This window comes from Diospyros lotus, chromosome 1, assembly GCF_014633365.1.
Source record: "Diospyros lotus cultivar Yz01 chromosome 1, ASM1463336v1, whole genome shotgun sequence".
Classification (NCBI taxonomy): domain Eukaryota; kingdom Viridiplantae; phylum Streptophyta; class Magnoliopsida; order Ericales; family Ebenaceae; genus Diospyros; species Diospyros lotus.
The window spans coordinates 22,276,539-22,300,973 of NC_068338.1; the positions used below are offsets into that span (position 1 = coordinate 22,276,539).

General features: G+C 37.8%; 2 protein-coding genes across 4 annotated transcripts in view; both read right to left on the reverse strand.

Moving 5' to 3' along the window:
* Window positions 1-18,352, reverse strand: part of LOC127804262 (nonsense-mediated mRNA decay factor SMG7-like) — a 33,712-nt gene extending 15,360 nt beyond the window's left edge. Inside the window, exons 1-5 of one of the 3 annotated variants that reach the window (XM_052341101.1) lie at window positions 18,214-18,274; window positions 17,790-17,873; window positions 15,503-15,598; window positions 7,643-8,233; window positions 7,395-7,517 (exon numbers count right to left, since the gene is read on the reverse strand). In XM_052341101.1, the coding sequence (XP_052197061.1) occupies window positions 7,395-7,517; window positions 7,643-8,233; window positions 15,503-15,574 (786 nt within the window). In that variant the 5' untranslated portion in view covers window positions 15,575-15,598; window positions 17,790-17,873; window positions 18,214-18,274. Of the gene's footprint in view, window positions 1-7,394; window positions 7,518-7,642; window positions 8,234-15,502; window positions 15,599-16,114; window positions 16,136-17,789; window positions 17,874-18,213 lie in introns of those variants that run through there. The other 2 variants (XM_052341091.1, XM_052341109.1) reach the window with 2 other exon arrangements.
* LOC127809730 (uncharacterized) lies at window positions 16,243-17,776 on the reverse strand. Its single transcript, XM_052348795.1, has 2 exons — window positions 16,833-17,776; window positions 16,243-16,608 (listed from the first exon to the last, which is right to left on the reverse strand). The coding sequence occupies exons 1-2, from the start codon at window positions 16,881-16,883 to the stop codon at window positions 16,243-16,245; spliced, it is 417 nt and encodes a 138-aa protein (XP_052204755.1). The 5' UTR covers window positions 16,884-17,776.
* Window positions 18,353-24,435: the final 6,083 nt, after the last annotated feature.

Here is a 24,435-nt window from a genome sequence, read left to right on the forward strand (position 1 = left end):
TGATGGTTACTGAATCCTGTATTAGAGCTTGTCATGTAGTCAGAAGTACCTGTGTCCACTATCCAAGTATCATGTGAGTCTTTACATGACAATAAGGAAAAAATACCTTTATTGGATGTAATTGTTGCAAAGCTGGTGGAGATTGATTGGACAGTTTTGGAGGCAACTGTAATTGATGAGGAAGCCATCAATTTTCAGAGAATTTCCATCTGCTGTACTGAGAATGGTTGAGAAGATGCATCAGTTGTTATCTCAGCCACATAGGCATTATTTCTCCTCTGGCTTCATGGCTTCCAATCTGGGGGCTTGCCATGAATATCCTAGCACATGTCTTTGATATGGTTAGGCTTCTTACAATGTGTGAGAAGTCAAAGGTAGAACTCCAACCTAAAAAGCTAGCTTAACAGGTGGAGGGATCCTCCTCCTCATATATAGCCCAAGTCTCCCTTGCTGGGGCAATGTGAGATTCTCACACTCCGCCCCACGCCAAAGCTTCTCCAGTAACTGATACATGTCTAAGTGATTGAGTAGGGTATTGGTCCATGACTACGACCGAGGGTAGTCTCCCAGCCAAGGGTTGGCTCTAATACCATGTGAAAAGTCAGAGGTAGAAGTCCAACCTAAAAAGTCAACTTAACATGTGGAGGGATCCTCCGCCTCATATATAGCCCAAGTCTCCCTTGCTGAGGCGATGTGGGATTCTCACACAATGCTCACACCACAACCGCATGTCCTTTCCAAAAGGACCTTTTGGAGTATATCCTTCATTTCAATTTGCAACTAAAGCAGATCTGTAGACTGCTATCTCAGTGGATGAGCTCGGTACTAGAGAATACATCACTTTTCTCCTTATTTCTTCACATCAGACTTCAGCAAACACCTCCTTCAGTTTAAGTAAAGGCTTTGTGTCAAGTATACGTCCTCGAACATCATTAAAATCTTGATTCAGGCCTTGTAAGAAATCAAATATTCAATCTCTTTCTACCATTTTATTGTATAGGACTCCATCATCCGGACACTTCCAATCAACATTGTGAAACAAATTGATTTGCTACCACAGTTCTAAGTGCGTATTAAAATACTCGGTGACAAATAATGTACCCTTGTTGAGTGTTTCGAATTTTAGAGCACTTCAAAACTTTGAGATATATTATCAAGGTCTGAGTACATCTTTTTTAATCCATCCCACAATTTTTTTGTTGTTTGGTAGAACAGGTACAAGCTCCTAATCTTTTTCTCCATCGAGTTTATCAACCATGCCATGACAATTGAGTTTTTTGCTTCCCATACACTATAGGTGATAGAATCTGATGGAGGTGTTGTCATTGCTCCTGTTAAATATCCCATCTTTCCTCCTCCCTTGATCATGAGTAATACTGATTGATACCACTCTCTAAAATTGCTCTAATTCAATTTATGAGAGGTGATTTGTATTGAGGGGTTTTCAGAATGATTGGATACTAAAGATAATTGGGGGTTGGAGACAGTCGAGATACTAGTCGATTCCACTATGGATGAAGTGGAGGTGGTCATTTTATTAATAATGATGGTTACTGGAATTCACGTCAACAACGATGGACGGAAGCGGCAGACGACAAAACCACTAGGAACTAGATGGGCTGAGAGAGATGAGTACAATGGTGGTGACGGCGTTGCTAGAATGACGAACAAGAGACCCTTCATCTTCTCTGCTCCTAGTGTTTTGACAACAGCAATGGACTCGTCTGCTAGAACAGTGGTAGATTGGTGACGACTGCGAGTGGCTTTGATACCATATAATAAGATAATTGAAACAACAATGATATCTTCGCACACCCAAACCTAATCAACCTACATCATCTTATATACAAAATAACTCACTAATCCTCCCATTATTCAAACTAAAAGATAAAAAGCAAAACCCATAAATTATGGACACATGATTCCCTAATTTGTGGGATCCCATAAATTATGGATCATGTGTCCCCATTTCCTACAGGGTCCATCATGCATTTTTAATCTTACATCACCCACGCCTAGGACCTTACACTCATGGTCATTGCCTAGCAAGACCTTTCCCCCCTTTATTTCTTGATAATTTTGTAGCCAATGCTTCTCGGGGTTCATATGGAATGAGCAGCCATAATCCATGACCCATTCATTACTATCTGCTCGTTCAGAAACTATTAGTGCATCAGCACTGTCATATCCTAGTTCACACACATTCAAACCCCCTTCTAAACTCTCCTTATTGGATAGGTCTTTCTTTTTCTTAAGGCAATGTCTTTCAATGTGTCCTCTTTCATGGCAATAATAACATCGTATGGGATTCTTTCCCTGTCCTAGACTTTGACCTTGATTTCCCTCTACCTCTAGGGTCTCTTCTTATGCTTCTAGACCTTACTGATAGGACATCTCCAGGGTGGATTTTCCATCCAGTTTAAACCTCAATTCTTGAGCTAAGGGCACCTATTACATCATCTAAGGATAGCTTATCCCTACCATGTTTCAAAATGTCTACAAAAGTCTTGTATGACTTAAGTAATGAGTGAAGTAAAACTAGTGCCTTATCCTCATCATCGTATCTTACATCTATATTCTCAAGATCTAGACAAAGTTTGTTAAATTCATCTATGTGATCTTGAAGTTTTTGATGATCTTGCATTTTAAATGTAAAGAACTTGGCTTTAAGGTAGAGACAGCTGGACAGGGTCTTCTTTAGGTATAGGCTGTCTAATTTCTTCCATATTTCTTCTGCCATCTTCATCTTGGATACTTCCCGGAGAACTTTGTCACCAAGACTCAATATTAGAGTGTGGAAGGCCTTCTTGGTAATCTCCTACTTATGTTCTGTTGTGAGGGTCTTTGACATTTCCTTCTCTTCTTTCAGCACCTTCTCAAGGCCAAGATTCTCGAGGAGGGCTTCCATCTTAATCTTCCAGAGGGAGAAGTTATTGTTACCGTCAAATTTTTCTACATCGTACCTTGATGAAGTTGACGCCATTTCTTTCTTCTGGAACTTGTCTCCTTCTCTTAAGTTTCTTGATCGGCAGAGACGCCCAAGCTCTGATACCAAGTTGTCGTCCTAGTCTTTCGCCTCACTTATTCAAACACTCAACCCTCAAGATAATTGTAAACACTCTACACATGAAAGAAAGAAAAACAAAATAGAAGATCACACACACACAAGAAGACACATAATTTATCCTAGTTCAATTCCCTTATGAAAACCTACATCCAGACTGCCTTAGGCCTCTTCTCCACTATCTTGAATCACAAGAACGATTACATGCATTGTAAAACACTCTCACATAGCCCTATTCCCAGGCAATATAGAGTTAAACCCAAGATTACAAAGAACTCACCAACTTTTCTCTCTCACAGCACATACTCGCACAACTTTCCCAAAATAAAATCAAAACTAAATGAGAATTAATGACCCCCCAACCCCTTATTTATAAAACATAAGGTTGGACCAAACAACCTTGGTTGTCATAACTAACCAACTAACAGAAAGATGAACCACCGAATACATCCTTGACATAACTACCCTCCCGAGACCTTCTAGCTAATCTAATACAAATGACTTAACATACGAGAACAAAAGATAGGACCAGTAACCTACAAGTTAACACTGCTATCACATTGCAATATCCACCCCGTTTTCCATGTGTCAGCTACGTAAGGCAAAAGGGGCATTGAAAGCCAGTGTGGAAATTCCCAATCAACTTAGTGCAGACCTTGAGATGCTAGTTGAACCAAAGGCTGTGCTAGGAGTTCGCCCAGGAACGGGTAATAACCTACATGGTTTGGATGTTTTAATTCAATGGAGAGATTTACCATTGTTGGAAGCGACTTGGGAGCCCTACAACATGATTCAACAGCAATTCCCCACTTCTCACCTTGAGGACAAGATGAAAGTTGGGGAGGGGAGTAATGATAGGCCCCCAATCCAGCGGACCTACCAGAGACGCATCAAGAACCAAGGGTAGAATAGTAATACAGTTGTGCTTGCATCACAATCAACATGTGCACAACCGGATTCTATTGTAGAGAGAAGAAAAAGGAAAGCAACAACTTATAAATAGGAGGAAAAGGAGAGAGAAAGATAGGCAGAAATTGAGAGTTAATCAAGGAGAGTTCAGGGCCTCTCAAATGCCCTTTTCTATCTTTCATTTCCATTATAATTTATAGTTCTCAGATCAATATTCAAGCAGTATTTCATCTTTACAAATTCAGTGATCCTACCATAATCATCTATGAAAGATATGAACCATTTAACCCCAGAACAATTAGGAATCCTAGATAGTCCCCAAACATCAGAGTGTATCAATGAAAAAGGAATACAGGGTAATTTATTAATAATGGGATAAGACACTCGATGATGCTATGACACTTCACACACATCACAATGAAGCATAGTTTTTAACAAAGTAAAAGGAGGATGGCTAAGGCAATAATGCTGAAGCCATATGTCAATGAGGGCAGAAGTAGACTGAGATGAATAGGCAAGCATAGGTTGATCCCCTTTAGTAAAAACACTATCCCTTTTCAAGTAATGCAACCCATTCTGCTCCTCAACAGCACCAATCATCTTCCCCATGTCCAGTGCCTAAAATTCACATGCATGAGGAGAAAAAATAAAACAACAATTAAGATCTTTAGTGAACTGATGGACAGAAATCAAATTGGTAGATAAGTTAGGAACGTGCAGGACCTGTTGGATAAGAAGAACGAGACTAAGGGTCACTCTTCCATGACCGGTTATAGGGATTGAGTTTCCATTGGCTATAGTGATTCTTTTGGAAGTTCCCATCGATTTATAGGTTTCAAATACATTTAGGTCATAGGACATATGGTCTGCAGCCCTTGAGTCTAAAATTCACAAATCATTCCTATTACTTTGTGAGGCAATAAAAGATTTAGAGTGAAAACAAGTACCTATTTGTGCTTGAGAGCAAGTCCCATCCTGAATAGTCTTCAGGAACCTCTTGAGCTTACTGGTTTCATCTGCATTCAATTGACTTCGGTCAAATGTGGTAGCAAAATCTGCCTTATCTGTGGTGGCTTCCTCTTGCTCCTTGTTTGTGAGATAGGCTTGGTTTTTAGATGATAAACTCTTGAAACCTCCCATCTTACTCAGAACTTTCTCCTTCCCATGCAATTTAAAGCATGTTTCCTAAGTGTGCTTTTGCTTCTTACAATAGGTGCACCACAATCCTTCTCGATTTTGTGATGTGCAAGTCAGACTTCCCCTACTGAGACTTGAATCTAGTTTCTTCCACCTTATATGTCACCATGGTTGTGCCCTCAGAATTGGATTCATTGAGCATAACTATCCTTCAATACTCCCCACTCCGAATCATAAAAAAAACTTCAATAAAAGATGGAAGTTTCTCTTTTCCAAGAACTTGTACTCTTACCTGATCATACTCGGCATTAAGACCTGCCAAGAACTCTACAATTCTATCTCCTTCAAGTATGGTAGTAAGGGTGGTTGCATCCTTGTTGCACACCATCTTAATATCCTGGTAGTGATCCAGTTCAAGCAAAATATCCATTCATCTTGTTATAGTAATCACTTACCATCAATGACCCTTGCTTAGTACCACTTATTTTTGTCTTAATCTCAAATATCACCGAGGCATCTTATACTTTAGAATAAGTACGCTTAACAATTTCCCAAATATCTTTTGTAGAAGATAAGAACATGTAATTTCTACTTACCTCAAGCTGTATAGAACTACAAAGCCAAGACATGATCATTGAATCCTCAATATCCCGTGCTATGAATGTGGGATCTAAGGTCATGGGGGATGGTTCAATTAAATGGGTCATCTTCCCTTGACCTTTTAGGAAAGTTCTTACAAGTTGTGACCAGTGAAGGTAGTTTCTACCATCTAGGCAGTATGAATGATGCATTCCCAGTAGCTCACTAGTATGAGGATTTTTGACTGGTTGATCGAATGGGACAGCCTCCCCCGTTGCCATGGACAAAGTGGTCTCTGAGATTTCTGACATATTTGGAAGGATAGATGGTTGAACAAGTAGGATGAAAGAAAACAATACTATGCAATGAGGCACATAGTGATTAGATCAAACCGAGAGGATAACAAGAGCAGATCACGAAGGATCTGATACCATATGAGAATGGAATAATTTCATTCATATCTTACACACAACAATACAGCCCTAGTTATAGGGTTGAGGAATTACAACATAGGAAACATTACAATAGTTAAAAACTAGGAAATATTGCCTCTACAAAGTTTAGGAAAGTATCCTAAACTAGAATTAAAAAAGCATCCTAAACTGATTTTAGCAGTTTCTAAAAACTAAAGATTAGATCAGCTTCAAATCCTAGAATGGATAATTAGTCACCCTTCCTTATCCTTTCCTTTGTGTATCCTACAAGAATCAACAATTTGGAATGAAAAAAAAAAAAAAAAAATCTAGGAATTGAATTCCATGGAATTCAACTCAACTAAACCATTCTTTTCCCAACTCTAAAGAAACCCTAGATTTCTTTCATCACATTGGAAAGATCTCCAATCAGATATATGAACCTCAGATGAAGCAAAGCCCCCTCTAATTTTCCACTACAAAGTCTGCATGCCAAGGGAAACTGAAAACCAGTATGCAGAATTGAGAGAACAAGAAGAGGGGAAAACTTAATTGTTCAAATCTATCAAGCTACGGTTACAAGTATCTATATCAAAACACTATAACTGCTATGTACAAGTTACTATGCTAGGTACAAAGTACAACTAGTCTATACAGCACACCTAATACAAGCTAATACGAATTCTCAACAGATATGAAGTGCAACTTCATCTTGTCGTTTTTGGCAATTTCTCTAATTTCATATGGGTTTGTTTTTGGAATGTTAGCTCTCCTCCACTGTTGTGTAGCAGTCCTTCCCTTGGGGTTTGCTTTGGCATGTTTCAATGGTACTGTAGGAAGTAAGAGAGAGCAAATGAAAGTTCAGTTTTGGATTTACTCCAAACACAAGTTCGTGGAATTCAATCAAATTTCATATTTTAAGTTGTCAAACCAAACATGAGAATTCATTTGCAACTGAATTCTCATGAAATATGAAATTCAATTGAATTTTAAGTTGTATGATGATAAAAATTTTAATTTGTATGATGACAAAACTTAAAATATGAAATTCAGTTGAATTTTAGGTTGCCTCATACCAAATTATGTAGGATTCAGTTGCAAATGAATTCCAATTTTCAAACTCATCCGTTCCAAACAAGGCATTAATAACCATATCAAATTGTAATAAAATGTCTATTAAAGCCAAAAACCTCCATATTTCTCAGCACAGAGTCATATTTATACCGACACATCCAGACAACCAAAAAAAAGAACAAACACCATTGCAATGTCAACCAAATAAATTGTCATACCTTCTCAAATGCAACAGTAAGGTTATCCTTTGCAGTTGAAAATGGGTTATCCACTGCCAGGCTCCGAAAATAACGGTAAACAGCCACTAATTCATCTCCAGAATAGGTTGCCAGTATAGCAAGCTAGAAAATTAAACATTTACCCAGCAAAAGATAGCAATCAGCTCAAATCTAACAGATCCAAGTATGGTAAAAGGATAACATAAAATCAACAAATAACCCCAAAAGGCAAGATAAAAATGTACAACCTGATGGTGTGGATTGCCACTTGAATGCCAGAGGGATACAGCTTGCAAATAATAACTCGAGGCAGCAGCATAATCACGGCCTTTGGAATCTCCCTCTCCATACAGTCCCTTGTAACGTGCAAGGTCACCCAGATATATCAAACAACGATGACATGATATCAAACCTTTCTTCATATCAACAGATCTCTTTCCATCTTTGTCCATAACAGATCTATTATCTGAATCCTCAGAGAAATAACCGAGAGGTAGCCCATATTTTGCTTTAATTTTCAAAATTAGATCATGGTAAAATCCAGTGGCTTCTGACAGGAACGTCTTAAACTGCAGACGTATTTTACTGACTCGATCAGGCCGAGGAGGACCCTTTAGACTTGTACTTGATGCTAAAGCAGAACTGAAGTGCGTCCTGAATTCCTCAATTCTTCTGTAATGTAGCTGCCAGAGAGCATATTCTATATTGTGTTGCTCAGAAAACACATGATCTTCAAGAATTATGGCTTCATAATTCTCACGCATTTGCTGCCAGGCATTTGGATCTGAGGGAACTCTTGCCTGAGCTGACTTACGACGTCTATTCTCCAACTCCATATTCTGTGGGAACGGAAAATGTCAATCACTTGTGTGGCAGGATTTCCAGTATCAGAAAACACACACACACAAAACAGCATATAGGCCATCCATCAAAAGTATAAAAGGTAGATAAATTAACAACTGAAAGTAGACCATCACTCAATAGATTGTTGCAACCTTAGATATATAGATCAATGTCTAATAGTCATAGCAAGACGTTAACCAAATACACACACCGAAAAGAAGAAAACATTCTGAACTTTCAGCTCTGCCATCCTCAAGTTCAATCAAGTTAATTATGTGGACCTTCTCCCACTTATTTTAATGTGCCTGACAAATATCAACTTTCAGCTCTGAGATGGAAAAGGAAGTACATTGCTCGTGCTTCATAGCCCACAATACATGGACACAACTTGAACATGTTTTCCCATAATTGGTTAATAAGAAAAGCAATGTACTTCCTTATCCATCTCATTTCCCGCTCTTCTTTTTCTAACATATCAATTCATTACCATGAAACCAATCTAGGATTAGGCTTAGACAAAAGCTCAACATTGAATTCTCAAAAAGAATTTAAGCAGAAGGTTTTTATAATTGTCAACACTTGTGTATGTAAATATTGAAAGATTACTGCCACAAGGCAAAATCGTCGGACTGGTACCCAAAGTGGTCAATAAATATGAAGATCTTTCAGTGCTTCACAGGGTGGCCAATAAATATCAATAAGTAAAATAATTTCTTTTCAAACAGTAAATATTTGTTCAAGAACATGGTCATGAGCAACAATTTTACTTTTACAAGTAGCAAAAATTACTAGAGCATGATACTGTGACTTAAAGAAAGGGCCTGTAAAATGTGCTGAAATCATTACCAGGGTGCAATTCTGCATATGAAAAACCCACTTGGGAATATCTTTGAATGTTCATTTGGCGGCAAACATAATGTTTGCCATGATCAAAGGTGCTTCTTTTCACAATTAAGCATACCAGCATGGAAAGAAAATAAAAATCTCCAAGCATTAGCCTAAAAAAAAAGAAAGCCCTTGTTGAAGTTCCAAGAGAAGAAAATATCACATGTTCCATGTCAAGATGAAGCCATCGACCATGTCAGAAAAAGAAGATCTCCAACGATTCCATGTCATCTCTTTCTAGTTTGTGCTAACATCCAATAACAAGATGCGTACGTAGTATGCTTGGGCGCTTATATCATGAAGCATTTACTAATTGAAAAATTACTCATTCAAGAATATTGTCATTCTATCAATAAGACCTCCGATTCACATGTGGATTGTAATGCCTTTAATGATACAAAACCAAAATTAATGCTTACTTCAAAATATTATTTATAATCATTCATTACTTTCATATATCAAAGGCCAAGTTTGGTAGCAATGGTAAGATTGCTCCTTTGTGACTCAGGTCACAGTTCCCAGTTGTGGAAACAGCCCCCCACCCCCCACCCCCCACCCCCACCCCACACACACACACCCCATGGAAAAGCATGAAACTTAAGTGCATTAGGGACACTTCTTTCTTTAGTCTCATGCATCAAAGTTTGTAAAAGGCTCCTATAAAAGCCACCAAACCTCCCATGTAGTTTTATACATCCACACAGTAAAATTTTTGAAAAGATTCGACATCATGACAGACCACTATTTTTGGCCTAGGTAAATGGCTAAGCACAACAGTGTCACGTACCTAGGCTATAGCCTTACCTTGATATTAATCGTTTCTATACTTGTAAGCCATAGCTATAAGTGTAATTTGGAGGGAATTAGCTTGCTGTTAGAATGTTCCAGCAATGCAAGTTGTACACGGTTAGTTAGGCAACTTGTATTGATTCTAGAAGGGCCTTGGCAATCGTATTTGGCACCAAACCCAAGCTGAGGCTATATAAAAGATTGGCCCAGCTCATTTGAACGCATGCTTGATGAATTGAATCAGATATTTTTCCCTCCCAATTCTCTCATTCTCTCTGTGTTTTCTCCCTCTCGATTATTCCATTCTACTCTCCCTCTCTATTCCTATGAATTCTCACTCTCTTCAGAACGGATTTCCCTCGTCAGATCTAGGATCTGACATCTTGGTATCAGAGCATTGTCCTAGCCAACATTGGTGAAGAGAATCAGACGATTGTTGATGGCACAAGAATGAAACAGATGGAGATGCAGTTGTAGCAAGTATCGACGTCAGTGGTGGAGATCCAAGGCCAAGTGGATATGATAGAAGAGACAATGGGATCGGCGATGGATCAGAAGTTGGACGCATTGGTAGAGAGACTCAGGAGAGATATGCATTTGCAGATCAAGGAAGAAATGTAGGAGGTGAGGGATCAAGGGAACATGTTGAGTGACCAATTGCAACAGTTCATGTTGATGTTCTCGAGCCAGCCTCAAGTGAGAATTTCACCTGACTTCCTGCCTAAGAAGCGATCGAAGCCAATTCTATCGAGAATTGGCACTAGTAACCGTCACAGCGGATCGTCGGATTTGGAGGGAGGTCCGACTACAATAGGAGAATAAGTATCGGAGAGGAGGCAAGAGATGCCAACTCAGCCCCATCATATTGGATTTCCAGTGCCCAAGCTGGAATTATTGATATTTGAGGGAGCTAAACCCCGGTGGTGGGTAAGACGGTGTGAGAAGTTGTTTGAGATCCATTAGGTGGCAGAGAATCAGGGTAGCCTTAGCTTCGGCCTACCTCAATGACGTAGGGGACGTCTAGTTCCAAGGTTGATCCAGGGTGAGGGGAAGTAATACCTGGGACGAATTCACACAAGAGTTGTGTGATAGGTTCAGGGAGAGAGGCCAAATGGATGTAGTGCAAGAATTCAACCGCCTGAGACAAGAGGGGGCAGTGTTGGAATACCAGATGACGTTTGAAGAACTCAAGTTCCTAAGTTCCTACATGACCGAAGAATACTTCGTGTCTAGTTTCATGGGGGGATTGAGTAATGAATTGAGGTCGGTAGTGCAAGTGCTTTAGCCTAAAAATGTGGAAGAGGCAATAGAAGGGGCCTCCTTGCAAGAAATAACGTTTGAAGCTTTGTTGAAGAAGCAGAGAGGATAGAACAAGGAATTAATGCCCGAATCATGGCAATATGGAGGGAAGTCAGTGGGGGAAAGAACCCTTACGATCAAGAATTGGGGTGAAGCCACCAGAACCCCAAAATCCAACATCCAACGTACAAGGACAAATTAATGGAGCAAAGGAGGCAAGCAGGCCTATGCTTCAAGTGTGGGGACAAGTACACCCTGGGGCATCAATGCCAAAAACAACTACTATTGCTGGAGGGAAAAGAGGACGAAGAGGAGGAAGAAGAGGTGATGGCTAGTGATATGGAAGAGGAAGATAATGGGGCCATCTCATTGCATGCCATCGAAGGAGTGGCCAATAGCAAGATAATTAAGGTGGAAGGGAGAGCACATGAAGGCACCCTAATGGTCTTGATCGATAGTGGGAGTACCTACAGTTTCATTTATGAGGGCATAGACAAGAAGTTGAAGTATCCACTAGCTAGCACACAACCACTTTCAATGACCCGTGACTAACGGGAATAAGGTGATTAGCAAGTCAGCCTGCTTAGGCTTTTGTTGGGAGATGTAGGGTGAAGTTTTTGAAGTAGACCTGCGATTGTTGAGGTTGGGGGGGATGCAACATAGTACTTGGGGTAGATTGGATGAGAAGGGTGAGTTCTATTAGTTTTGATTTCAACAAAATGGGATTTCAACAAAATGGAAGTAACCCTAGAGAAGGAAGGAAGGAGAGCGGTCCTTAAGGGAGATATGGAGGTCAGATCTTGCAGAATGATTAAGGGGAAGAGGTCGCATCAGCTTCTTCGAAAGAAATTGTCTCAGGTGGCACAATTATTTTCCATTGAGGCCAAGGAAGATTAGAAAGGAAGTGAGGAGGCAGCAGAGAATCACTCCAGCAATGGCCAAAATCAGCCACATGCGGGATGGGCCGGATAGCAGGTATCTGATCTAACCTCCCTTGAGCTATTATTGTATGAATATCATGACCTGTTTGAAGAGCCTAAGTCTCTACCACCTGAGCGTCCCCTAGACCACTCCATTCCACTAAAATCGAATACTGACCTTGTCAACATAAGGTCCTACCGGTACCCCCCCAAGCTAAAAACAGAAATTGAAAAGCTGGTTAGGGACATGCTTTCCCAATCAGTTGTCAGACCAACCTGCAGCCCCTTTGCCCCTCCTGTCCTTTTGGTCTAAAAGAAAGATGGAACATGGCATTTTTGTGTTGACTACAAACAATTAAACACTATTACCATCAAAGACAAATTTCCAATACCTATTATTGAGGACCTACTTGATGAGCTTAAACACGCCTCAATTTTTTCCAAACTCGACCTACGCTCAGGTTACCACCAAAGAAGGATGAACCCATCTGATATCCCAAAGACAGCCTTCAAGATGCATCATGGCCATTACGAATTTACAATAATGCCATTTGAGCTCACTAATGCCCTTGCCACCTTCCAAGCCCTAATGAATCGAAATTTTTAACCTTATCTTAGAAAATTTGTCCTAGTATTCTTTGATGACATTCTGATATACAGTTCTTCATTTGACTAACACCTAGAGCACCTTAGGACTACCTTCTAGGTCTTGCAATTCAACCGATTATATACACTTCTAGGTCTTCATTGTCTCGTTGCCAGGAAGGGGGTATGATGGTTGCCATCACATCAGTGATACCGGATTGGGTCCAAGAGGTAACTGAGAGCTATAAGCATGGGACATGGGCCAGGGAGTTGTTGGAACAGTTGAGTGTGAAGGGGGACTGTAGGCTAGGTTATGCCCTATCTAATGGACTAATCAAATATAAGGGGAGGTTGGTGATTGGGGAAAATATGACACTGAGGAACCAGATCCTTAAGTCACTTCACAACTCCCCATTGGGAGGTCATTTCGAGATTCAAAACACTTACAGGAGGGTAAGGCAAATTTTCTATTGGCCACAACTCAAGAAATGTGTGATAAACTATGTGATGAATTGTGACATATGCAAGAGCTGCAAACATGAGACTATGGCTCAACTAGGACTACTCCACCCCTTGTCTGTACCAAAAGGGAGCTTGGAGTAACGTGACTATGGATTTTGTGAAGGGATTACCTAGGTCTGAAGGGAGAAATTGTATTCTAGTGGTAGTGGACCGATTCACTAAATTCAACCATTTCATAGGCCTCTCACATCCCTTCACCGCCTAGGAGGTTGCGAGGGTTTTCTTGGACAATGTGGTGAAGATGCATGGAGTGCCCCAATCTATAGTGTCAGTCAAAGACAAAGTATTTACCAACTCATTTTGGAAGGAGCTACTCAAGTTCTTAGGCATGAAACTCCACATGTCCACTGTCTATAATCCCCAAACAAATGGGCAGTCAAAGAGAGTGAATCAATGTTTGGAATCCTATTTGAGGTATATGTGCTTTATGCAGCCAAAGGAGTGGCACAGGTGGCTATCCGTGGCCTAATGGTGGTACAACTCATGCCACCATAGCTCCATAAATATGTCTCCTTTCAAGGCCTTATATGGATACAAGCTAGCCTTGCTACCTGCATTAAGGGAACCAACAACAGTGGCAGAAGTGGGAGCCTATATGTAGCAGAGGCAAGAGATCATGAGGTTACTGAAGGCTGAGTTAGCAAAGGCACGGAATCGACTGAAGCAAATGGCTGACCGGAGACGAAGTGAAAGGGAATTTTCAGAAGGAGAGGAAATCTACCTAAAGCTAACCCCTCAGCACCTTAGGTCCCTAACCAAAAAGCCGATATCTAAATTGAGTCCTAAGTTTTATGGTCTATACTTGGTGCTAGCAAAGGTAGGGCCAGTGGCCTACCGATTACAATTGCCAGAGGACTCCCAGATACATCCTGTTTTTCACGTATCCCTGCTCAAAAAAGGAGTGGGTACACAGGTAAACAACAATACACTTCCTCCCAACACTAGGGAGGAAAAAGGACCAGCCATTCCTAGAGCTATCGAAGACAGGAGAATTATCTACAAACAAGGAGCATCAATCATTCAAGTGTTGGTAAAGTGGTCCTCCCTACAACCAAACACATGGGAGTATCTACTAGACATGCTGAGGCAATTCCCCAACTCAGCTAGCCTACCACACATTTCTTGAGGACAAGAAATGATTGAAGGAGGGGAGTAGCTATCGCATACCTAGGCTATAGCCTTGCCTCAATATTAATTGTTGATATACTTGTAAACCGTAGCTATAAGTGTAATTTGGAGAGAATTAGCTTAGAATGTTCCAGCAATGCAAGTTGTACATAGTTAGTTAGGCAACTTGTTATGATTCTAGAAGGGCCTTGGCAACAGCATTTGGCGCCAAACCGAAGCTGAGGCCATATAAAAGATGTCACTGCTATGCTGTGACAATAGCAACTCTTTTAATTCAGTGTGAATTAGAAGGGTGTGCTGGAGAACAGTGAAGAAGAACAGAGGGTGAATGAAGAAGGGAGAAAGAGAGAAAAGTAGAGAAAAGTTTGAGAGAAGAAGAGATCAGATTTCTTGATTGATTCTCAATGGTCTCTTACAGTAGGATTCAAGAGCATATATAGTTTGTTCTAGGGGTGCTGCCACAGCAGATCACCTCTCCTATAACCAACTATTTTGTCCTATTCTAGTCACCTTTAACAAACTACCCAGCTGGAAAAGGAAAATACAATTAAAAACAGTAAAAGACTTTAGCAATATAATAAGTAGCAACAAAATCAGCAGCAAAATTCGGTTTCCTTTACGTCCCGTGACAAAAGATTGGCCCAGCTCATTTGAACACATGATTGATGAATTGAATCAGATATTTTTCCCTCCCAATTCTCTCATTCTCTCTCTGTTTTCTCCCTCTCAATTATTCCATTCTACTCTCGCTCTCTATTCCCGCGAATTCTCTCTCACTTCAGAGAGGATTTCCAAACAGCTTTTGGTTAATACAAAAATTAGATGTGATGCAGAACATTAAAAACAAAAGGAAACAAAAAAAAAAGACCAACATTCTAGAACAAGAACTACTGAAGCAACCAAATACTGCTCCTACAACAACAATATGAAGCATGGAACATGGTTAACCCTTTCCAAGGGCTAGAAGAAACACCAAGACACGGGCAGTCCCATTTCTTCTCAGTGCAATTAAGGATAATGAAGCAGAACCAGCAGTAACATTTTATTCAGTGTCTAAGGCACAAACCATCACTTAGTAATATGAGAACGACACAGAAGGGATGCATAGAAAGGAGATAGTACATTGATATTAGATACCTTATCGTAGAGTCGTTGAGCCAGCTCCCGTGATGAGGGAGCAGACATTTTATCCATCTGTACAATCATCATCCATCAAATATTTTGACATACAACCTGCAGAAAAACAATGATTCATTAGCAAGAACAAACTAGAACCATAAGCATTGCCATTTCCAAATTCAGAACAGAATTTTTATTATTTTCTCTGCAAATACTCCTAATATTTATGCAAGATGAATTTTGTTAATAAAGAAAGCTTACAAATTTACTCCTAATAAAATCTGAATAATTAGAATGAAAGATCCCCCAATTATTTCTCGTTTTAAGAGGCATAACAACAACACTAACATACCAAGACTTTATCTCATTTTAAGGCATGTAGAAGAAAAGGTAAAGAACTTAACAAAACACAGCAAGAAGATAAAATGCAAAAAGTCTAATACTTGAACGAAAAATGAATACACATGCATGCGTGTGTGTGTGTGTGTGTGTGTGTGAGAGAGAGAGAGAGAGAGAGAGAGAAACAGAGCATATAGCATTTAATAAAGGGAAAATTAACAAAAAATATCCACCTTTGACCAGATTTTCAATTTTAGAATCCCTTTTTAATTTTTCAATAGCCACCATTACCTGTTTCAATTCTATAACTCTGTCAAGATCCCCATCAATCTCCTCCATTAAATGCCAACCAGTCTAGCACGTGTAAAGAAATCATATATACATCTGCCCAAATCATTCCCCCCCCCCCCCCCCCAACATCATTTTACCCCATTGTAGGAGATGTTATGAGAGATTGAAGAAACCAGATGAGCCACTGCCACCATCACATTGTGACACCGCTGCCCAGACACCATCGTATAGAGGTGATTGAAGCAAAATTGAAGAAAGAGGACCATTCCCAACCAGCAAGCATTCCACCATCCACCACTTACCACTGTGTTGTGAAGATTGAAGGAGGATACCAATCTCTGGTCATCACAGAAATGCCTAAGCTGAAGACGCCCATCACTTACCACTGTGTTGCAAAGATTGAAGAAGAAGGCCAATCTATGGTCATCACAGCAGTGCTGAAGCTGAAGACACCCATCATTGCTGGTTCTTGGGCATTCTACCACTGGCATCGCCTGCATTCCAAAAGCAAGTCACCAAAGAAGAAGGTCGTGGGTCACCACCGCAGGTGCCATCATAGCAACCTTTGAAGAGGGAGGAAGCAGATTTTGTCCATGCAAATACCCATTAAATTTCTCAACTCTCACCTTCCCAATTTCCTTGTCCGAGTCCCAATGGAGACCCAGAACCAAGATTTCATTTCCAATCAAAACTTCCTGAAATTTACATTACCCATCACCTGCCATTGCACAGCTACTGCTTCAAGAACTTGGCCCAGTTCAGCTCTCATCCCTGTGTCAAATGGCACCAACAGTGCAATCTACACCTACACTAATGTTGATCTCACCTCCTGACCTCCCAGAACGTTGCCACGAGGCCCCGCAAGCTCAGTGTCAGACAGGGCAAAGTCATCAAGCTCTTGCTCCATAATTGCAGATTTTCACCAGAATGGAACTTCATTTGGGGAGTCAATGTGAGACACATGACCAAATTCATTCATTCCATGTGTGCAAGACCGGACGGCATTTAACTGGGAGATTGACTGATCTTAACAGGGTTATAAGATTGAAACAACTAAGGGTGATGGTGGAGGCTATTGAAAAAATTAAAAAGATTATAAAATTGAGTACCCAAAGGTGGATTTTTTTAGGTAATACCCTTCAATAAATACAATAAAGTTCAATTTCAAAAAAATCGACAAAATGGAAAAGTCAACCTTGGTAATCATGTCAACTCAGACATAGTACATTACAGTACAACACAAAGTCAACATCATAACTTACATGACACTCTATTAACAATGCCACCGAATAACCAGAGGAACCTACAGTTAGCTAACTTATTTATTTGGATGTATTCGAAAAGATGATGCATCAAGTGGGAAAGTAATTTGGTTGGTTTGCTATACATGTAATACAGTTGGTGCAGACACTGAAGGAGTTTGATAACTTTCATGGCCATTATGAGACTTCACGTTTTTGTTTTCCTTCTTTTGCTAAGTAACCGCTATTTTTTTGTTTTCATTTATCCTCCTTTCCTCAGCAAAGCATAAATCTCGCCTACCAAAATAGATTAACATCACCCACATCTACCACAGAAATTAGGGCAACAAATACCTATACCTATTCGTGCCAAGAACATTAAAGTTCAACAGCCAAACCAGTTAACGGTGAAACCATAAAGTATCATCAATAACCTGCCATTTCACACGGTATATATGTACTGCCTTTTTTGTTGATAACTGGGTTCCATGGGTCCGAGAGTAATTATAGAGGTACACCTTCATGAACCACAAAATTACTCATCAAAACCCTAGCAACCAAACTATTTGGGATAAAAAGAAAATAAAAGAGAAAAGAGAAAACCCCTAACATAACCATCAAGTTGAATTAAGAATACCAACCAAATAAATTTATCTACAAGCAATTAACCATCAGTATTCTCACAAATCTGTTCGGATCAAAACCATCAATATTTGCGTGAACAAAAGGTCAAAGATGGAACCCGCGGAAACAATAAAAATAGATCGGCGATCGACGCCAACAATTCTTTCTTGATTCCAGGGCCAAGCGATATGAACAATTAGAAAGAGGCGCGCAGAAACGGAGAGAGAGACTTACTTGAGAGAATCGGATCAGATATGACGAGAAACCTGACTTTCCTCTTGGTGAAAGAATAGATGATGGATGATATGTACTTGTCGTGTGTGTGTGTGTATATATATATATATATATATATTGTTCATATAATCCGGAACCGCTAAAATGACCGACAGAGACACGAAAACAGAGGTCGAAGAAATCTAGGGCATTTGTGTTGGGATTTTTTTATTTTTTATTTTTATTTGTTTCGTTCTTTTTAATGCTTGTTCGGGTTAGAATAGGATTCAACGGTAGGGTTCGCGGGTTTGGTGCTGAGGTGAGGCCAAGGCTGCGCCCGCTAACCATGAAAAGGGTATTTTCCTTTTTTTAATTTAAAATATTTTATGTTTATTATAACCATATTTTTTTAATTATTTTTTGTGTTTGACATTTGAATTATTTTTTTATTTTTTTAGATTACATTCTATCACTGGTGCCCCACCAACCAGCTCCACAATACGATGGAAGAATAAATCAAGAATCCAGCGACCAAATTTCGATCCCAAGCACACTCATAAATGTTAGGACGATATACCCATCTATTGAAATCGTTCTTGGCCACTGAGCTATGCCCTGAAAGTAATATTTGTACTATTTTTATGCTATGAAATCACGTTCATAAAGAGAATTTTTAAAATATATTTTATATTTTTATTTAAAAAATAAATATAAACTTAATTACTAAAATTTAATCTCATAATTTTAATAATGTAAAATATTTAATTTTACAACTTTGTTAACTTTTGCCTTTATAAAGTTGGCTCTTAGATTTTGGGGTCTTAAGTAAGTTCATAAAGTAAAATTTATTAAAATTTTGAATTTTTAAGATTTTAGATTGAATATGATATTAATGATCAACTTTTAAATCTAAAAAAATTAATTAAAATTTTTTAAAAGTTTAATGATTAAAATATTTATTTTTTTACAAATTTTCGATAAAAGAATAACATTTATTATTTAAAAAAAATTAAAATGTAGAAAAATTCACTAAGATGTTAAATTTTCTTACAAAATTTGTAGAATTATTATTTATTATTTAGCAAACATTATAATGCATAAAAATTCACTAAATCATTAATTTTTCTTACAAAATTTGTGGGATTGGTATTTATTATTTAAAAAATATTAAAATATAAAAAAATTCAAACTAGTGAAGTGACATGAACTAAAGACCTAAGAAACTTTTGATTTACAACCCACCAATCTACCAACTAAGCTCAAGTAGAATAGATGTAAATGATGTATTTTAATACATATTTATTATATATTTAAAATCCAAACTTAACTTTTCACAGATCCTCCTTCTATAGTTGGGGGACCTTAGGCGACCACCACTTTGGTCGCCTACCCTCTAATTCACCCCTAGCCTTTATCTAAATTTTATCTTAAAAATTATAAAAACTAACCATAATTATCAATTGTCAATTAATAAATTTATTTTAAAATATTTTATATTTTTATTTGCACGTGAATGGTCAAGAGAAACAATAAAAACAATGTTATCCTAAAAAGAGTAAAAATAGTAGTTTTATATTTGTATGTAAAATATATATTGAGCAAACTTATATTAATCGAAGATTAATCACCTTTAATTAATTTAATTTAATATTATGGGGATTAACAAAACTTGTGAGGATGATGTAATAGTTTTACAATACAACACTTTCTAAGCATTCCCAAGCCTCTAAAAATTATAGAAAGCAAAAAACATGTGTTGAGAGTGGTTTGTCAATTAAAGGTTCTAGAAAGTAAAAAACATGTGTTGAGAGTGGTTTGTCAATTAAAGGGTTTTTGTATTTTGGTCTTGGTAGTCTACCTAGCACTCTACTTTCGTATAGCATATGGTCCAGTCACTTTTGGTTATTAGTTTTCACAGTTGAGCCATAGTTGACTGACAATGTGAAAGCCAACCTAATTTGGTTATTGATTTCAATAGTGAAAAGTATAGGAGTGTATCTTCAAAGAGGGGATGAATTGGGTGTTTTAAATTTTTTTTTTTGTTTGTTTAATAAAGATTTTAAGCAAAAAAATATTTTCTGCTTTTGAATAGCTTTGAAAATAATATTGTAAATGTAAACGCACAAAATATGAAAATTAAATGTAAAAAAGATAGAATATACAACACAGATAATATTCAGTCAATTACCTATATCAATTACCTTAGCTCATTGCTAAGAATTTTTAATAGTATTTAAATTTTACAGGTTAAGCTATAAGTTTCACACACCTTTTACAAACTCAACTGGAATCTTAGCGTTTACAAGCTAAGCTATAATCTTAGCTTTCACCGAAAGCTGTAACCTTTAATTTTACGGATTGAGCAATAATCTTTGTTGTCTTTTCACAAGATAAGGCAAAAACCTTTACAACAGTTTCTTTTAAAGAATTTTGAGCAGAAGCTCATAATAAAAAAACAAATTCTCAAAGAATATGAATGAAAGAACAAAAGGGATTTTTAAATACAAGCAGAGAGAATAAAAGGTAAGAAATGGAAACACTTCACTCTCTCTTGATATCAAGAACTTGATAGCTTGAGGGCAAGTGAACACAGAGGATATTGTCTTTGATCAACTCAGATTTTCTTTTTCATTCTCCTCAAGAGAACATTTCATGAGAGAATTTGAGGGTCATTCTCGTGCATGCCTTGAATATTTATAGTCTTAAACTCTTGAATGCTTTTTTTTCAGTTTGCCTAAAGGATAAAACATATAAAGTTGCAAACCTACAAGATAAATTCCATTTCTTTTCTATCCCAACGATTATAATGTTGATTTGAAGCTCATGTATTGTTTACTTTGATGAAAGATTGATCAGAGGAGCATTTAATACATGTAAAAATATTTGAACATTGAAAATTATGCACATTTAATGCTATAATGACTAGTTTTTTTAAAAAAATTTAACACAATATTAGTTGAGTAAACAATGATGGTACTCAAGTGAGACACACAGTTACTCAAGTAATACTAAAATTAGTCAATTAAATTTAGACATTACTCGATTGCTAACTAATATTACTCGATTAAACTTGTCAACTTGTTTTAGTCATTACTCAACTAAAATTATGTTACTTGACTAAATGTTGATGATACTCAATTAAGAGTATATCTTAGTCGATTAACATTTTAACTAATATAGACTTTGAATATATTATTCGATTAAGCACTTTTGTTACTCAAATAAAATATAACTTTACTCGACTATAAGTTTCACTTAGTCGAGTAATAATTCGAGTATAGAGACTCACTCTTTTGTTAGTGATAGTGTCCTAAATGCTAGATTTACATTTCATGGGAAGTAAATAAGTGACAATTTTGATATATTCTTGATATTAATAAAAGATCATATCTCCATTCATAACTCTCCATTTCATCTTTACAAATACCCTAGATTTCCTAGTAGAGTTTCTACTCTCAAGGTGTTGAGACTGTGTGACATGAATCTTTAGTTCAAAATTTCTTAAAGGTATTCCTGGTCTTTAGACTTATTAGAAGGGGACTATAATTTGTCAATTAGTCGACCGGCACATGGGCTACTACCATTGTTAGCATGGAATATTAATGGGAATGGAATCGTGAGTCGCACGTCACATTGCATGAGATGCATATAGTAGACATGTGAGTGGGTGTTGGTAAAACTTCCATTAAAGGTGATGTCTACGATAGATTACATGGCTTGAGGATTAATGATTTGTTACTGGCTCTCAATTGTGTATCTAGTCCTTTGACCAGAGGCAACATGTTGCTTGTGCACTTGTGTCAAGAATTTACCGTTGAGGTAGGGATGCTCTTTGTGTGATCTCTATGCAGTGGTGTATAGAGGCAAATGTTTACTGATAGGATCCATTGGCCTCAATTGGGTGGGGGTGAATATCCTATGCGATCCATGTTCTTGATTGTGATTGGAAATCCCATGGCCATAATGAGTATGGGATTGGAAAAAGTTTCAATGTCAAATGAGATCTAACATGCTACCTTAATCATATCGTACTGGATCTCTTATAGCTATCGAGTCCTGTGAGTTTAGTCAGTCAATGACTTTCACTCGGTAGGGATGTTAAATTGTGCAAGAACTATAGTGCACGATAATCGAGGAGCCTTAATAGGTTCATATGAAGTTAGACTTCATTCCTATTAGGATCGTCCTAAGTCCTAGCTAAAGGATACTTAGAATCTTTCAGAATGCTCTAGGGATTTGGAGATATTCTCTTAGTAGGTCGATGGGATCTACTAACATCAAGGAGTTAATGTGTTATGATTGCTACATGGTTGTGAATCTAGAAAGTCACGCATACTGAGTAATATATCGAATTAATGATCTATAGTTGTTAGTGTGTTCCTCGTCACTATGGAACAGTGATGTTGGCTGCATTTATGTGTGGGACACATGGATCTATGGATATCGGAGATCTCTATTGGATAGCGAAGCACGCTATCAAGAGTTGACAGGGACCTTAGTTACATTAGCAGGGCCGGAGTGCAATATATACAAAGTTGGCTAGGTTGGTGCATTTGGTTGACTGGTTTTTTTAGGTTGATCGGCCGAACCTTGAGCTTGCAGTTCTGGTCGACTTCAATCGATCGAACTTTTTTTGTTTTGTTTCGTCATAGCATTAAATGCTCTAACGATTTGCATGATGAAAGGGGGCATGGGAAGACGATGAGGCATACACGGGGAGATGGGTTTTGAGAGGGTTTTGAGAAAGTTAAGCAAGCTACTCCCCTTACGATCTCATTCTTATCTCTTTCGTTTTCTGCTTGTTGCTTCTTCTTTTCCATTGTTGCTACCATTTTATTATTCTTACTCCAAGGATTGGTTGGTGTAGCTTACTCTTCTTCTTCTCCCATTTAGATCTGGCTATGGGACAACAAAGAAGCAACCGAGAAGGAACTGCATCAGAGCTTCGGGTCACCTCTATCAAAAAGGTCCTAGCATGGCTGCATTAAAGGGTTCTGAAAGCATTTCAGGCGTGGAATGACTTGGTCCTCCAGACTTAAGGAGGTGGGCTAGTCACCCAACATTGCGGCTTGCTTGTAGAAGTTCATTCAGATGGCAAGGAGGAGTCACCACTTGGACAACCAACATCAACATTCACCGAAAGGTATATCGATAAAACTTCCTATGGCATGGTTTTATCTTTTGATGCATATGGATGATACATACTGAGTCTTGCAAGAATTGTTTTCGCTTCTGCATTGCACTGCTTTGATTTATGTTTTGGTTTTAAAAATGTTTTAAAACCTATTAATCCTTGCATTGATCCGCATATGGTTGGTTTTTGGCCACAGATCCTCGTTTCCTTTCATCTTTGTCTAGTAATTTTTACTCACTACATCGTATAATTACTCGATTAAGTGTATATTTATTCAACTAATAATTGCTTCTTAATCAACTAAATGTTCAAATATAGAGACTTAACATTTTGCTCTTGAATTATTATTTGAGTAAGATTTTTGGTTACTCGATTAAAAACTAAGTTTAGTCCATTAATATTTTTTCATAGTTGACTAAGAGTACAAGTATAGAGATTTGTCATTTTGGCCTCAATTTTTTTTTACTTGATTAAAGAATATAGTTAGTCGACTAATGTACCACTTAGTGGATTAACATTCCGGTTACTTGTTTAATTCTTTTCTTTCATATACTCAAGTAAAACAAGTATATAATCAATTAGACCATTGAGTATTCGGATCTTACTCAATTAAATGGATAAGTTAGTCGAGTATAACACTTATTACTCAACCAAAATATGTTTTTACTCAATTAAACTCTATTAAACTCAAGCATTAGTTGATTAATCTTCAAATCATAGAATCTCATTACCAAAACATTAAAACTTTGTATTTGTATTCATCATCAAAACATTTTCAAAATCAAACTCAACAAACAGTCAACTCGACAATCAATTATCCAATGAGCATACCATGTCTAGTCATTGGGTTACAATTGATTTGAGAGAATAGTCTATTAAAGTTAGATTCTAAAAATTACTGTTGATCTCATAATTGACTATCAAACTAAAATTCAAGTATGCTCGCTAATATTGGAAGTTGACCTCTTAATGTACTATTTGTGCTAGTTGATCTTTTAAGAAGTTTTGTTTTATTACTGACACGTTCGAATGCTAAATTTAAATAACATCTATAAGGGTATTTTGATGTATTCTTGAATTTAATAAAATGACACATTATCTTCATCCAT